This window comes from Delphinus delphis, chromosome 10 (genome assembly GCF_949987515.2).
Source record: "Delphinus delphis chromosome 10, mDelDel1.2, whole genome shotgun sequence".
NCBI classification, from domain to species: domain Eukaryota; kingdom Metazoa; phylum Chordata; class Mammalia; order Artiodactyla; family Delphinidae; genus Delphinus; species Delphinus delphis.
In genome coordinates, this window is record NC_082692.2 from 73145551 (window position 1) to 73162793 (window position 17243).

Below are 17243 nucleotides of genomic sequence, written 5' to 3' on the forward strand. Positions count from 1 at the left end.
GAATTTGAGACGTCTGAAGATGCTCCCAGTAATTTCTAGCCATCGCCTTTGGTGGGGTAGGCTTCAGAGGAGTATCTGCCTGAACCAAGCAGTGCTAAACAGGCAGCACTTACAGCATGTGCACATCAGAGTTGGAGACCGGGCTGAACTCAGTAGGGCCTTCACACAGAGGGATGTGGCTATCTTCTCAGAATTAACAGGGGATGTCAATCCTTTGCATTTGGATGAAGATTTTGCAAAACACACCAGATTTGGAAAGACGATTGTACATGGAGTTTTGATCAATGGACTTATTTCAGCTCTCCTAGGTACTAAAATGCCAGGGCCAGGCTGTGTATTTCTTTCCCAGGAAATTAACTTTCCAGCGCCTTTATATGTTGGGGAAGTTGTTTTAGCTTCTGCAGAAGTGAAAAAGCTGAAGCGGTTCCTTGCTATTATTGCAGTGTCATGTTTTGTACTAGAAAGTAAAAAGACTGTTATGGAAGGCTGGGTTAAAGTTATGGTCCCAGAAGCTCCCACATCCTGAAATATGTCTTTAAAGATGCAAGTGCAGACATCAGTGTTACTATTATTGAACAGCCTCTGAGGAAAACAGGGATTGCTGTTCTTCACCAAGGAGGGGCTGATGGACCCATAAACCCACATGGGTGGAGGGGAGCTGATAGAGGGGTGTTCCATTGTCCACTTATGCTTTGGCCTTATGCATCACACAGGCTTAAGTATATTTATCATCTGTCTATAGGGAATTCCCTGATGGTCCAGTGGTTAGGACTCTGGGCTTTCACTGCCGTGGGTGCGAGTTCAGTCCCTGGTTGGGGAACTAAGGTCCCGCCAGCTGTGTGACACAGCCAAAAAAAAAAGCAAAGAAAAAGTGACTAGACGAAATCAGAGATGGGGCTTCCTTGGTGACACAGTGGTTAAGAATCCGCCTGCCAGTGCAGGGTTCACGGGTTCGAGCCCTGGTCCAGGAAGATCCCACATGCCGTGGAGCAAGTAAGTCTGTGCACCACAACTGAGCCTGCGCTGTAGAGCCTGTGAGCCACAACTGCTGAGCCCGCGTGCCACAACTACTGAAGCCCACACCTAGAGCCTGTGCTCCGCAACAAGAGAAGGCACCACAGTGAGAAGCCCGAGCACCACAACGAAGAGTAGCCCCTGCTCTCTGCAACTAGAGAAAGCCCGTGCGCAGCAACGAAGACCCAACGTAGCCATAACTAACTAAATTAATTAATTAATTAAAAAAAAAGAAAATCATAGGTGATTCTAAGGTTGGACATTGTGTCCAGGCTCCCATGAGGTGCCATTAAAAAAAAACCAAAAACTGAAAAAATATTGGGAGAGTTATCATTTAGCTTAATGTTCTACTTTTAGGATTTCAGACCTGATTAGATTTGCATTTGGATAAGAGAAACCTACCTATATCTGTGTAGAATAAGTTTCTCACTGAATTTATAACTAGCTAGCATTTAATTATTGAAGAAGATAGGTCATCTTTGAACACCTATCTTTTACTAGTAAATATTCTTAGATTCTGTTCTTCAGCAGTTTCTGGGTCAGAGTTTATTGTAATTTGTTACTGTTTACACCAAGATGGTAATTTGTTCAATGTTCAGTGTCACTTGCCCTTCAGATGGTTTTCCTGTTATCGGAGGAGGGCTTATGTGCAGCTTTGGACTCAGCTATGTAAGTTCTCTTGGTCTCATGTATAAAACAGGATAAAAACACCTGCCACACAGGATTGTTGGAGGTGACAGATACAAATAGTTAAGCACAAGGTCTAGCTTATAAACAGTAGCTACTACTATTGCCCATTCTCTTCTGTGAATAAGGTTAGAGGTTTTCCTGAGTTTGGTGCTAACTGGCCAAAAGTTAGAGAACAGACCAGTCTTTCAGGATGTCAGCCAATCTCTGTTGGTATTCTAAACTTGGAATAGATCTTGAATGCAAAGCTCCTATTTTAGTCCAGATTTGTTTATCTCTCCCTTGAAAATACTGTGGGGTCCCCCCTTATATAAATAATATATGCTTTTATTTAAAAAATTATAAGGTAAAAAATTTAAGGAACACTGTGGAGGCCACGTTCTTAAGAGCTGAGGGGTATTAGAGAGGAAATGTGCCTAATGTGTTATTACTAACTGGTCATGCCCAACATAGCCAACACTATTAAGACAAGAATCTATAGTAGAACATACAGGTGGTCCACCTGTGCTCTGTAGCTTTAGGTGGTGGCTCAGACCACAGCTAGAAGCTTTGATGAGGAAGGTAAGATCAGGTTTAATTGGTTGCATCAACCAACATTTCCTGGAAAAAGATTTTTTCTTCCTGCTGGTGGATGAGTAACTAGATTTTTAATTTATTTTTTACATCAAGGGGGTCAGACTACTAGAAGGAATTATTCTAGTCACTAGAGGGCAGTGATGTGTATAAATAAAGTGAGTATTTTAAACTTTAATACTGTACCATACTCTAGTTTGTTGGTGAGATGAAAATACCAAAATCAGAGTGAGAAGCAAGGATGCCATTATCATGAGTTTCAAAATGGGCAGCATGTGTAGATTTAGATCCACCTGAAGAAGGTGTATTTATAGGTGAAATACTATACATGCCTAAAATTTGATATGACATTGAAAAACAAAATGGGAAACTTAAGTCACAAAATAGAGACTTGAAGCTAAGACTGTATACTCCTGCAGAACTCATTCTCTGGGACTTAGCAGCAGTCCTGAAGCATGGGTTCATAAGTAGAGTGTGATGTAATCATTAATACTATAAGCTGCCATTCTTTCAATGATAAGCCAATTTTCTACATTAATTCTAATCCTTTAAACAGTTTTATGAAGTTAATGTTCCATTTTATAGGCAAGGAAACAGACTGATGTGGTGTGACTTGCCCAAGGTTGTACAGGTAATATGCAGTAGAGCTGGGATTCAAATAGCCCTGCCTGGCTCCAGGGCATTTTTTCCATCACCCTGTGGGTCTTAAAATGTTCCCATACTGGAACACTTTCAGTTTCTATAATGATATCTTGTTATGTGGCAGTAAAGTGTTTGGAACCACTATTCTATATACTTCTGTTTATACTCAGAATGTTCTAGATCTTATTCCCTTGCTACAGTTGTAGTGTTTTCCCCTTTGCTGTTACTTGATGGCTTCTACCCATACCTATTGCCTACACTTTTTCTAAGCTGACATTCAGTGATTATTTGTCTTCAGAGCAGAATTACTGAAAGAGTTATTCTAAAAATGAAACATCATGTGCAAGTCAAGTATGGTGGGGAGGGATGGATGTCAGATCTGGCGGATAGCTGATTACTACTCTGTAACTTAAAGTAGCTTCTCAATATGAGCATTTCCTTTTTTTTTTTTTTTTGTGCTCAGTAGATGTCATGGTCTTCTTTGTGAACCAGTGATCTTTGTAAACCAATAAAAAGTTGGAATAGAGAAGCAGGCAAGAAGTTAGGGATACTTGTCTGTACACAATGACTTGTTGTTTTTACTCAGAGCCAAGATTCTCAGACCTCTCATGCTCTGTTAAAGCTGACTAACAAAAACTAGCTGGTTGGCTTTTTCATTTTGAGCTCTGTACAAGTTGCCAGAAAGAATGGCTCTTCTAATGAAAGCATGGGTGACCCTCAAATCAGGAAGTCCCCTTCCAGGTAATTGCGAAGTGGCTTTGTACAGGGTCACAAGTGGAAGTGAGTACAAAAGTACTGACTAAAATATGAGGCCAAATTGTACTAGCACTTTCCACATAGGGGCATTATAAGACTGCAATTTATGTAATGTTTGATTGCCACAGAAATGTATACCCATCTTAAGCAATTTCAGTCTAATGTACTGGAAAATTGCTTAACAGCTTTTTATATTCTATTAGAAACATTTCCATATTGGTGAAGTGCCACTCATTTCTTTTTCTGGGCAGCAAATCTTAAGTAGCAGCAGGGAGAAAGCCTCACCACAGCCACCATTCATCTTGTGTATTCAGCTAGAAAAAGAAGAAACTGCTAAATGCACATTCGTACCTCTTAGGTAACCACAGGTTTTCATTTTGTGCTGAATTGTTAGTCATTTTTCTTCTATGTTCTCAGAGTATGATTAAGAGACCAATTTACTCCCAAAGAAAATTGCTACTAAATTACATCTATTAAGTTTTTATATTAAAACATACTCCACCAAAGGTTGACAGTCACTCTGAGCAGTTGTGCCACTCTGAATGCCTCATGCACTGGCATAATTTATTAACTGGCTCTATTTGAACAGAATGCAAGTGCTGTGGAATTACTCTTGGGCTGCAGTTGAGTATCTCCAGTGTCCCAGATGTTTCACTTCCTTTGTTCTTGGCTTTTCTTCATATGGATTACAAACACAGCAGAGGCTAGAATTCTCGACATCTTCAGAGAAATTTTGAGTTGGAGCAAAATCGTAAGAAAACCCAAAGACAAATGTGGACATTACATAAATAGAACAGGATTAATGGAAGGCTCCACAAGCAGTCGATTTCTAGGCTACAATCAATTTTTAGGGCGGCTCTTAGGTAGGCCACAGTTCATATGACCTTATAAACCCTGAGCAAAATTCCTCTGCGATGTGATGGAAAATAACCTGTAAGGGAAGTAAGAAAGATCAAATGTGAGTTGTTTGATTTATCCAGATGGTGAATATTTAAAGAAAGTCATTCAGAGTTGGGAGGGGATGCTGCTTAGGAAGCACTGAGTTTTTCACAAGCTTCTATGTCTTGATTTGTAGAGCAGTTGCCAGGTCTAGAAGTAACCTCACTAAAACTCATTATCTTCAGTCAGTCTGGCCAAATGTCAAGCTGTTAGATAAACAACCTGTGGGCCATCTAAACATTCGGCAACGTGCAAGAATGTAAATTTTTTTTTCCCTCTGCCAGCCCTGAGTAGTGTATGTGGCAACAACTAAGGTACTGCATATCTCATTTGCTTTACCCAGCATGAGACTGGAAGCAAAATTGATTTGATTCAGATCAGCTCTGGACTGGGGAGTTGCCCCACCTTCAGTATGAGCCACTTCAAAAGCCAAATGGATAGCGAGGCTGTCATAGGATTGGGGCCAGGTCTCCAGAGGATCTATTTAGTATTTATTCTGAGAGGTTTACTTTAGTCAAGAATTTCTAGAGAATGAGAAAGGCTAGATTGAGAGTGTGGCTTCATTTCATCAAATATCTGGTTTCTCAGTTTCGTTTTCATAGTAAGGAAGACAACAGGCTGTCACTTGATGACCTTTGCAACTCAAAGGTTATATAACACCATTATTTTTCTCCTAATCATACAAGTAGCTTCACTAGAGACATTTTGAAAAGTGCAAGAAAACAAAAAAATAGCATCATGATTCCACTTGCTAGAGACCCTCAGTTAATACTTTGGTGGGCTTCCTTCTGGTGTTTTTCCTAAAATATATTTTTAAATCTTGGGATCATAAAATGTATATATTGCTTTTTTCTACTTACTGTTATATCTAGAGCATTTCCCAACATCAACATCCTTTGATAATCTCATTTTTAATCATTGCAAAATATTCTGTTTATGATTGTACCATGATTTGTCCAATCTCCTATTGTTAGATATTTGTCCTTGAGTGCTATATATTTGCACTTGTCTCTGATTATTTCCTTAGGATACTCTCCTGGAGGTGGGATTACTGAGTGAGAACATTTTCAAAGCCCTTGATATGTGTTGTCAAATCCCAGTTCCTAGTGCCAGGCCTATTACATGCTTAAGTACTCAGTAAATAATTGTTGAATGCATAAATGCCTTTTGGAAAGGTTGGACCAATTTATACTCCCACCAGCGGTATGCGAGAAGAGCCTTTTCTTGATCCGCCCACGTGATAGGAATAATGATTAAAGCAGAATTTTGGTTTCTGTGATTCTGGTAATGAAATAACCCATTTGCCTTAAAGAAATGGAAGTAAAAAGTTGAACCCTCCCTAAGTGATATATAGTTTTGTTTTAATGGACTGCTGCTTTTAAACACACTGAGACAAACATGGAATGCAGGAGAATTTTGATTATTTTAGGATGTAATCATGAAGTTCCATGTTTCCCTCTTCATATCTCTCTCTCCACTGAGTCTTGGCTTCTAAGTCAGTCTGTCATGGCTACTTGGCCACTTAGAGTTGCCCAACAATCCCCTTAAGCTTGTGATCTGGGGCGGGTACCCTTTAGATACTGTCTGGGCTTGTGCTGTGATGTCAGATTGTGGTCATGGTGTTTCCAAGAAATTTTCTTTTGTCTGAAATGTAGAAATTTAGGGAAGATAAATTTAAGAGTTAGAAACTTCCATCCTGAACTGTAGGGGAAGGAAAAAACTAATATTGTCTGAGGTTTTATTATGTGCTGAGCCCCTTCCCATCCTACTGCATTCCTCATATCAACCCTTCCAAAAAGTATTATCTCCATTTTGCAGATGGGGACTGGGGCTCAGAGAGGTTGGGTAACGAATTCAAGGTCACACAGCTGGTAATTCCTGGAGCCCTGAAGATCCTGGTCATCTAATTCCAAGTCTAACTCTCTCCACTGTCCTGGGACACTGCCCGGGGAGACAGCACTGTGGGTGGGCCAGGATTATGGCCTTGGGTTCAGGCAGATGGGGCCAATTTGGGGCTGAGAAGTTGGTGGCAGAGTTCTCTGGCTCTGGTTTGAGATTCTTGGAGCCAGTACAGTGGGACTGACCACCGCAAGCCTGAGGTTGAGAGTTCTCAAGTTTGAAGGCCTTGTGGGCTGAGCTAAGAGCTGGGGCAAAGGGTAGAGGTTGGGAGTTTGTGGACCAATACCCAATTTTTAGGGTCCCCAGTTCAAAGAGCTCTGGGTCTGAGGGTCCTGGAGTCTTAGGGCTCCAACTCTGGGGTCCAATCTTGAGGGCCCAGCTGTTAGGTTCTTGGGTCTGAAGAGCCAGGTTCACGAGTTCCCCATAAAACCTGAATCTGAGGGGTTTGTTTTAGAAAGTTTCTGGGTCTGCAGGGCACAGACTGAGGGTCACATCCTGAAGCCCCTTTTTTTCTGGGTCTTAGGGTCCTTGGACCTGGGAGGCCTGAGTGGGAAAAGTCCAGTTGTAAAGGTCTCGAGACTGAGAGTCCAGCTTCTGAGGGCCTAATGCGAAAAGCCCGTCAGCGAGAGGCTTGGGATCTTTGCGCCTGAGGGTTCCCGACCGCAGGGTTCCTGACCGCAGGGCCCCAGACGCGGTGTTTTCGGCTCTGAGGACCTCTGGAGGTGATGATGGCTTAGGGTGAATTGCCCCGAGATCTGAGGCCCGGTGCTAAGGGTACCGGGCCTGCGGGGCGGCCACGTGGAGGCGCGGGTCCAGGGCAGCGGTGACTGCGACAGTTTGGCGCTAGGAACCCGCGGGAGGCGGCGGGGCAGAGGGTTGCCAGTGTTGACAGCAGCGGCGGAGGGGGAAGATCGGCGCTAGGACCCCGAGGACCCGGCGGGCGGCGGCGGCGCGTGGGGCGGCGCGTGTTGACAGCGGCGGCGGCGGCGGATCCCGGCGGGCGACGGGAGTCGGCGCCTCTGGTTCCTGCCCCTGGTCCCGAGGCGGTGGTGGACGGGCGTTCCGGGATGGCCTTCATGGAGAAGCCGCCGGCCGGCAAGGTCCTGCTGGACGACACGGTGCCGCTGACAGCAGCCATCGAGGCGAGCCAGAGCCTGCAGTCCCACACGGTGCGCGGCCCACCGGGCGGGCGGGCTGGCGGCGCGGGGCGGCCCCGGGCCCTGAGAGGGCTGCGGGCGGCCGGGCGGGGCCCGGGGCAGGGGTCGGCGGCCCAGGCCGAGACGTCTCTGGCGTGGCGTCGTTCCTGGGCCAGGGTCCCCGGGGCCCAAGCGGTCGCTGAAGTCCGGAGGGGTTGAGGGTGGGAACCGCAGCCCCTTGGGCCAAGGAGTGGGAGGGGCTCGGCGGTGCCCTGGAAAGGGACTCCGAGTTGGGGGAGGTGTTGGATTCCCGGGCCCACGTCGGGCCGGCGGAGTAAAGAGACCACTCAGGACCCTCTCATCCGTTTCTGCCCTCCGCCAGCCATCTCCTCCTCTTTGGGGCCAGTTTCCCTCCTTTAGGCTGGGGATCTCAGTGGTGGGGTTGAGGGTGTGCCAGGCCAAATGGAAGTGTGACTTTAGAGCCTACTTGTTGGGATAGCTGCGGCCGGGGTCTGCAGCCCCATTTCCAGGTCAGCTGTTTGACCGAGGCACGGGGAGATGGTGAGGGAGGCAGTCTGGGCCCCTGCTGAGGCAGGTGTTTGAAATTGCTCCTTCCCTCCTCTAACTTGCTCTTTAGCAGGCAGTGGTAGCAGTCATTTGAGTTTAAAATCCACTGGAGTAGCATAAAGGAGTAGTAGGTCCTCATAGTAAACACAGGCAGAGTTGATTTCTGTTACATATAGGGTGTTTTATGGGTCTTTAAAACCGTGGTTGTTTTCATTTACCTGTACCTTGTTTTTGAAAAGCACAATATAATTTACAAGTAATAAACTCAGAAACCAGCAAAAAAACAGGAGCTGCCAGCCAGTGGGACTTTGTTTGGGAAATGATGAATGGGGAGAGAGAGATTCCTTAAATTGTAATGTTTTGTTAGGTTCCCACATCAGATTCTGGCTCAGAGGCTTGTTTGTTTACCATTGCAGGGCGTTTGGGGTTCATCGTCTGGAGGCTAAAGCCCCACAATAGCCTTCTGTTTCTCCTTTTGCTCAAGCTGTTCTGGCGACTTCAAAGAGACCTTTTATTCTGTTGTATTAAAGTGGGACTTTTTTTAACCTCAGTTTCCTCTTCCGACAGCCATGCTTTGTAGGGCTTGGATTGTTCAAAGTGTTCATTTCCAGTTAGGAAAATGATCATACATTTTCTTTCGTTGTGCATATCTTTAATCCTGTTCTACAGACTTGTGAGAAGGCACCGTATAGGACAGAAAGGAGTGGGGTTGAGTCTTTTAGGCTTATTTGGTACTGAAAGTCCAGAGAGAGAAGCTTGTAAGTGCTCACAAACCACTTCTTCCAGAAAGCATTTCATGGTGGCCACTGCCCCAAGCCATGTGCTCACCTCCACCTTAACCTTGGTCAGTTTATTCTGTATTTACTTCTTTAGTTTACGTCTCCCCCAGGCTGCGAGAGGAGCAACACTTTTGTGTTCATTTTTGGGTCCCAGCTCCTGGCGTCTGATAGGATTTCATGTGTTTTTGAATGAATAAGTAAATGAATTATAACCTTACTTCGTCTTTTTTTCTGTTTGTGTAAAATGGTAGTGATAAAAATTGGAGCAACATGACATCTGAGGTTCTGCGTTAAAGGGTGAGTGCTGCAGCAAGGTGGTGAAAGATGTAGTAGGATTCCATTTTTATTGCAGAGATTTTCTTTAAGAAATAAAGTAAAATAATTTAGGGTAGAGAATGGCAGTTCCTATAATGATGACTGAACACAGACAGTGACTCACAGGAGACACATAGAGGCAGATGTGGTGGAGTAAAAAAAAATGCAGCATTGTCTTGCATAATTTTTGACTGTTTTGTGTTCTTGTCATTTTAGCTGTAAAATCTAAGAGTGAAAAGTATTGCATCAGCCCTGAACTTTATTGAGAAAATGGTACGTGATGCAAACTTTTTGAACTATTAGTGTCATAAGAGTAAGTCCCCTTTAGAACAGGAACTGTTGGAAATTGTTTTGGAAAGAAGTAGTTGCTAAGAGTGGTCTACAGAAGAAAAAGGCATTGTTTTCTGTTGGGAAGGTTGAAGATGGCTTTCTGGCTTGTTAGCTGAAGGGAGATGGTATCCCCAAAGTCAGAGGACAGTCCTCCCTTTCAAATGCCGAATCTCTAGGAAGTTGCTCCTTGGCTGTAGGACAGAAACCTACAGAGAGGGTACATAGTGGACATCCTTTGGGTTGGAAGAGGCAGGACCTTAATATGGGTTTGGGCTGATGCTAGTCATGTGACATCATTGGTTGGGCAAGTCACTTAACCTTTTTTGATGTTTAGTTTCGTCATCTGTAAATGGCAGTAATAAATGCCTGCCCTGCCTGTCATCCACAGTTGTTACAAAGATCAAATGAAATAATCTTTATGAAGTATTTGTAAAGTGCATTCCTTCCTTCTTCCATCTATTCACTTTATGGCGCCATATATACAAAGGATTAAACACATTAATGCGTTTTTATTGCAAGTAAGCGCATTTCTGTCCATGGTTGCTTTCATTTATCAAGGTTGTTTAGTCTTGGGAAACAGGATTTATAGCAGGAAATTTTTTGTTACCTATGATTTAGGATTTTTGGACATGGGAGGGGAAAATTCTGTGGATTGGAAAATACAGGTGCCAGAAGGATGAAGGGAACACAAGATCACCACCAGAAAGGCATATTGGGATAAGCAGCTGGCGGAATACAGGTGCCAGAAGGATGAAGGGAACACAAGATCACCACCAGAAAGGCATATTGGGATAAGCAGCTGGCGGAATACAGGTGCCAGAAGGATGAAGGGAACACAAGATCACCACCAGAAAGGCATATTGGGATAAGCAGCTGGAGGAATACAGGTGCCAGAAGGATGAAGGGAACACAAGATCACCACCAGAAAGGCATATTGGGATAAGCAGCTGGCGGAAGGTGCAGGTTCGTAGGTGATTCTGTGCCTGAATGTGGTTTGAATGACTTTATTTTGACTTTTATGGAGCCCAAATAATTTAGCTTCAGGAAATAGACCAGGCCTCTGCTGCAAGGAAATGAAGCTTCCATAAAATAAGAAAGGATGGTATTTAGGGATGCTTTCAGTAAGGGGAATGGAGGGTGGGGGGCGTGGAAAGGGAAGGATTTTCCTGACAAAAGGGATTCTGGTAAAAAGCCACACAGGTAAATTGTGGGAAACTTTGGGAGCATTAAGAATGAAGACAAGGAAATATGTAAGTTCTTGACTAAAAGGGAAAACTTTTAAAGTCAGTAGACTGAAGAAAAATGCTTACTTAGCTGAAACAGAAACCAGAGGAAGCTGCCAGTTTTGGAGAAGGTTGTTATCAAATGCACATATCTGGTTTTTGCTGGTGACTGTGCTGTAGTGCCATAGCTCTTAATCTCCATTTCCTCCTTTTTAGGAAGGAAAAAGGTTCTCGGAGGTTCATCTGAATCAGGGCCCATTGATTCTGTGTTTGGTGCATTTTGTTCTTGAGAAACAAAAGATAATTTCAGTGGTATTTGAGGCATAACAGAGTATTTTAAAAGTCTGTGGAAAAGATAATGTTTCATGTTAAGATCTTTACTGAAAATGGATCTCACCTTGAGCCTTTGATTTTGGAAACTGCATTCCTGCCGTTTGTTTATTCAACAATACTCATTCCTTCACCAGAAATGTACTGAGCACCTAGTTGAGTGCCAGGCGGAAGCTGGAGATCTGGTGGTGAACTCAGCCGCTTCTGCTTTCATGGAGCTTTGTTCTATGGGATTCTGAGATCTTCTGTCTTCCAAGGTGTATACAAGTCAACCAGAATCTCTACCTGTCATAACACAGATACTTTAAAGTTCCTTTTGTGGCTTGGTTTAATGAGTTTCAGCCTCTTCATCAGTCACCTTTTTTAATAGTCTTTTAAACTCTATTCACGTATCACTAGAATATCTGTTCAAATGGGATGCCAAAACAGGAGACGTCGTTGCCTTAGAGATCCTGACGTTTGAAGGCAATCCAGTGCTCAATATCAGAATCCATCTCGGCTTCCTTTGGAGATGCTATTTGGAGATTTCTTTCAAATTCCAATTTATACTGAATATTTTGAAAGTTTTTTTGAAGATGTGTGCCTAGACACGTAGAGACAGGATGATAGTTAACTTGCAGCACTTGCACACATTGTAAGAAGATAACAGTAGTGGTTTTCTGGGAATCTAATTGCTGGTCTTCCACTTGGTTATATATTTTTCTCCGCTTGTCCTTGAAACCCACGATGGGTGCAGTTGGAAAACTGAGTTGGAAGCTTAGAGACTGGTAATTCGTTAATTTGTAGAGTCAGTCTCTTCTTCATTCTCTTCCTATTGAAGAAGTCAGTTTTTTCACAGCTTCATTTAGGTGCTGAGGACTCAATTCTCCTACATCACCTCTTTCGAGGAGTATCCCACTAGAAAGGTTTCTTGTTGTGGGAATACAAATAAGAAACTGGCTGTAGTTACTAGAAGGAAATGCAGGATTCTGGGGCTAAGGTTTATTTTATGTGAAAAGATAATTTGCTTTGCTCGCCTGGGGGCATAGTGGAAACAGCCACCCGTGTGTACACAGCTTCCCTGTGGGTTGTGGTCTTGAGATTGTTCAAAATACAGGTTGTTGATTGGATGCCTAAATGGGTTCATTTGGGGCAAGTTAAACAAACCCTCTGTTCTCCACTGCAGGCAGGTAGTGCTAGCAGTTGCCGGGGCAGCTTCACATGAAATGAAGCTCCTTTCAGTCCCACCCTGAAAAGGGCAGAGCTGGACCCAGACGTTGTTTTAGAACTCAGAAGTGTGTGGGGCGTTGTGGAGGGAGAGCAATAGGCTTTTCCCGTTGTTCTCCCCTGAGCCTGGAAGTCATCCTTGTCCGTGACTTTTTTCATGGGTGACATGCACATGGTTTGGGGAAATTAAGGTGTGCCTCTACTTCTGGGTGATGAAGGGGGCCCCGTTTCTTCAGTTTGAAACTTTTGACTCAGGGCTAAGGAACAAGTACTTCACCTTGGTTAAATACTCCGACCTCAGCCGGGGGAAGAGTCTATGCAGGTTGGCCATTTTGTCTCTGGCTGACTTTCTGATCACCAAATTTGAGGTAAATTTGGCCATTTCTAGCTAAACATCAAGGTATCACGTGTTTCTTCCTGCTTACTAAAAGAGTACAGTTGAAAGCAAAAGGGAATTCTGCTGTCTTCAAATAATACAGTAGTCACCTTTTGGTGGTTAACAGGTATTTATTAACATAATGTTAGCTTGGGGAATCCATTGCAGAGCAACAGGAGTCTTCCTGGAAAGTTGTTTGTGTAACAGCTTTATATATAATTCACATACCGTACAGTTTACCCATTTGTGGTATACAACTCAGTGGCTTTTAGTATATTCACAGAATTGTATATCTGTCGCTATACTCAATTTTAGAACATTTTTGTTACCCTGAAAAGAAGCCCCCAACCCCTTAACCCTCACCCTGGAAAGTTTTATAAAATTGCAGGATGCTAACCTCGGGATATATTCTGAGTCCTTTAGCTCTTCGGGTCCAGCTCATTTAAGGATCTCGTCAGAGGGACAAATTCTCCATAAACAGTCATACACACATTTATATGACCTCTCAGAACCTCACTGACCTGAAGCCTGCTCTTGGGCTGTGGATCTTCAGGCTGGAATCTCTGGAAAAATCTTGAAAACTGTAAACTTGGAGAGTTACTTATTTCAATTGGTGAGAGATGTGCATCTAAAAAAATGTGCTGCACTACCATATATACCCTTACTTTTTTTTTTTTTTGCCACGCCCCACGGCTTGTGGGATCTTAGTTCCCCGGCTAGGGAACCCGTGCCCTTGGCAGTGAAAGCTTGGAGTCCTAACCATTGGACAGCCAGGGAATTCCTACATACAGCCTACTTTAAGAAAACCCACTGCAGTTGACCCTTGAACTACACGGGGGTTAGGGCACCAGCCCTCCTTGCAATGGAAAATCTGCATGTGACTTTATAGCCAGCCCTCTGTATTGGAGGACTCAACCAACCACGGGTGGTGTAGTACCGCAGTACATATTTACTGAAAAAAATCCCCGTGTAAGTGGACCTGCACAGTTCAAAGCCCTGTTGTTCAAGGGTCAGCTGTATCTAGAACAGTAGATGAATTATGTCCTGTTAGTGTGAAGAGTTGCTCTCAGTCACAGCCTGCCTGGGGCAGGTAGGTGTGCATGCCAGGTGACTTAGTAGACAGAGTGCACAGGGGAAGGGCAAAGGGCGCTGTGCTGGAAAGCCCGGGCCTCGGATCTGCCTCTTATCACAGCACTTCTGTTTATGATATCCAAACAAGGCTGCCCACATTTCTTTGACATGGCTCATCAGAAACAGGCCATTTCTCCTCATTAATTCAGCTGAGGCTTTTTTGGGGTGCTGGGAGGAGGGAATGAATGGAGGATTGCTATGGGACAATCCTGAATCAAAAAATGTCTGAGGACCGCCTGGAGATGTGAAAGGGAAGGAGTGTTGTTCATCCATCCTTCCTTTGAGCCTGCCCTTCCCCAGGGGACAAGTGATTTCTTGGCCGGGACTTCAGTCCTGCAGGCTTTGCTCTTTGCAGAAGCAGAGGGGAATGAAACCCGAGGCGGGCCTGCTCACATCAGACCTCTAATGTCAGGGTAAGGGTCTGGCCAGTGCGATGGCACCCACTGACCCAGCAGAGCACAGGGAGTGGCTGGGGGCCCATTGTCATGCTCTGGGCATCTCTGCCTGTGACCAGGTAGATAACCACACTCAATAGCAGCCTTGCGCTCATTTGTCCCATGGGTCCTTCTCGAGCTCCGGTTCTTTCCGGGCAGTGTGGTCAGCTCTAGGGATGCAGTGGGGAGAGGCCCTGCTCTTGGCGCTCTCAGGCTTTTGAGGGTGGAGAAGTGGGTCTGCGCTTGGAGGGCACACCTCTGCCCCTTCTCAGTCCTTAGATGGAAAGGGCCACATGGACCTCTTGTTCTGCCCATGTGGATGCCTTTCTCTTTGAGGTGTTTTTTTTTTTTTTTTTACTCTGAAATCCAGCCTTTCATGTCTATGTATTGCTATTTTGATTCAGTTTCAAACCATGTTCCTGCCACATAGATAGTAAGCATTAGGTAAGTATTGTTGAATGCGTGAGTTTGTTGAGTGAATGCATTTATTCAAGGCGCAGCTCAGGAAACCCTTCCTGTGGACTGCTACCCACCGTCTTACCTACCAAGCTGAGTGTGATTTCCTTCCTCTGAAATTCCCATTCAGTTTTATTTGTCCAAAAGTTGCAAGCATTTTACACACCGATTATTTCTTATTCCCTGTTTTCTATTTACACCCTCCCTTTCCAACACACGTGAAACTGTAAATAACTTGAGGAGGGGGCAGTGCCTTAATGATCTTGCTTAATCTCTCCAGCCTCAGTTTCTTCATCTGTGAAGTGGGGATAGTAAGAGGATGCTAGGGCTGCTGTGAGGATTAACTGAGCTCAGACACATGGGGCGTTCTGAACAGAGCTCAGCACACAGATCTCACTGTTCTTGTTGTAGTTTATTACCTCTGTATTTTCTAGAGCACTAGTAACTTTTTAGGCACTAGTACTTTTTAGGTGTTGAATGGAAAAAGGAAAATTATTTATTTAAAAGTATGTCTCACTGTCAACTGTGACTGCTAACAAATAGCAAAAAACCCAGTGACATCTCAAAGAACACTCCCACTGCCCTTTCACCCCTGCTCATTTTCCCCTTTTACCCTGGAGGGACACGCTGTGACAGCCAGGCTCTGAGATATAGCACAGGGTCCCCTGCCTGGCAGCAGAGCTGGCTGTTGGTGTTCAAAGGTGGCAGAAGAGGTGGAAGAGGCAAGTGGGCAGGCCACGGGCTCAGCTGCGGGCCTGGCAGAGGAGCTCCCGTAGGCCAGGCCTGAAGGGAGGAGACCCCTGGCTAGTGCCCATTTCATCTCCTCACATCCCAGCTTTTGTTCATCGCCAAAGGAATCCCAATGTCAGTTCACACCACTTGACCTCTGGCAGCGGAGTGAAAAAATAAAATAACCCTATGCGTTGTTCTTTTTCCTGCCACTTCCTCTGACAAGTGACCATGCTAATTGACATTTGTGGGAGTAGGGGACAGCTGACATCTTTCAGAACGCTGCTTCCTGAGAAATGCATTTATATTCTATGTGGCCCAGCTGTCTTCCTTTCCCCTAAGAGGAGTGCAGTCAGGCTGTGGGTGTATATCCTGGGCTTGGATGCAGTCTGCTCTATGAATGAAGCACACAGTTTCTGCCGTGTCAGAAAGCCTCTAAGATGTTGGGAACATTAATGAGCATTTATGAAGAGTCTTCTGTGTGCCAAGCACTGTGCTGTGTATTAAAGTAAAAAGATGAATGAAATAGGGAGCTTATATCCTGGTAGAGGTGGCAGACCTCTAAACCAAACAAGAAGTAAGGTATTGGAAGTGCCAGTCTGGAAAGATTGGGACTTTGGGATTAGTAGATGTAAACTATTATATATAGGATGGATAAACAACAAGGTCCTACTGTATAGCACAGGGAACTATATTCAATATCTTGTGATAAACCATAATGGAAAAGAATATGAAAAAGAATATATATGTGTATGACTGAGTCACTTTGCTGTACAGCAGAAATTAACACAACATTGTAAATCAACTATACTTCAATAAAATTTAAAAAAAAAGAAAGAAGGTGTCAGTCTGCCCTGGAGCAGGGAGGGCAAAGTGGGCGTGGCTCCACCCAGGTCCTCCTGGGGGAACTAAGAAAGGCTTAACAGAGCCTTTCAGAGAACTTGTTCTAAATCAGCACTCCCCAGGCCTTTTTTTTTTAAATACATCTTTATTGGAGTATAATTGCTTCACAGTGCTGTGTTAGTTTCTGTTGTCCCAGGCCATTTTAACTGATATATATATATATATATTTTTTTTTCATTATTTATTTATTTATTTGGTTGTGGCAGGCAGGCTCCTTAGTTGCAGCAGGTGGGCTCCTTAGTTGTGGCTTGCCAGCTCCTTAGTTGCGGCATGGGAACTCTTAGTTGTGGCATGCATTTGGGATCTAGTCCCCTGACCAGGGATCAAACCCGGGCCCCCTGCATTGGGAGTGTGGAGTCTTATCCGCTGCGTCACTAGGGAAATCCCTCCCCAGGCCTTTTTTTTTTTTTTTTTTTTTTGCGGTACGTGGGCCTCTCACTGTTGTGGCCTCTCCCGCTGCGGAGCACAGGCTCCGGACACGCAGGCTCAGCAGCCATGGCTCACGGGCCCAGCCACTCCGCGGCATGTGGGATCCTCCCGGACCGGGGCATGAACCCGCGTCCCCCGCATCGGCAGGCGGACCCCCAACCACTGCGCCACCAGGGAAGCCCCCCAGGCCTTTTTTAACTTGCAAACTCTTTTTTTTTGCGGTACGCGGGCCTCTCACTTTGTGGCCTCTCCCGTTGCGGAGCACAAGCTCCGGACACGCAGGCTCAGCAGCCACGGCTCACGGGCCCAGCCACTCTGCGGCATGTGGGATCCTCCCGGACCGGGGCACGAACCCGTGTCCCCTGCATCGGCAGGCGGACTCTCAACCA

At 44.8% G+C, this 17243-nt stretch overlaps 2 protein-coding genes across 14 annotated transcripts in view; both read left to right on the plus strand.

Moving 5' to 3' along the window:
• The first annotated feature begins 19 nt into the window (after positions 1-19).
• Positions 20-6048, plus strand: HTD2 (hydroxyacyl-thioester dehydratase type 2). The gene has a single exon (XM_060022756.1). The coding sequence runs from the start codon at positions 20-22 to the stop codon at positions 524-526; it is 507 nt and encodes a 168-aa protein (XP_059878739.1). The 3' UTR covers positions 527-6048.
• A 1449-nt stretch (positions 6049-7497) lies between these two features.
• PXK (PX domain containing serine/threonine kinase like) overlaps positions 7498-17243 on the plus strand; it is a 75765-nt gene continuing 66019 nt past the window's right edge. For 12 of the 13 annotated variants that reach the window (XM_060022774.2, XM_060022775.2, XM_060022763.1 and 9 more), the window contains exon 1: positions 7498-7679. In XM_060022774.2, the coding sequence (XP_059878757.1) occupies positions 7578-7679 (102 nt within the window). In that variant the 5' untranslated portion in view covers positions 7498-7577. The remainder of the gene's footprint in view (positions 7680-17243) is intronic. The other variant, XM_060022773.1, reaches the window with a different exon arrangement.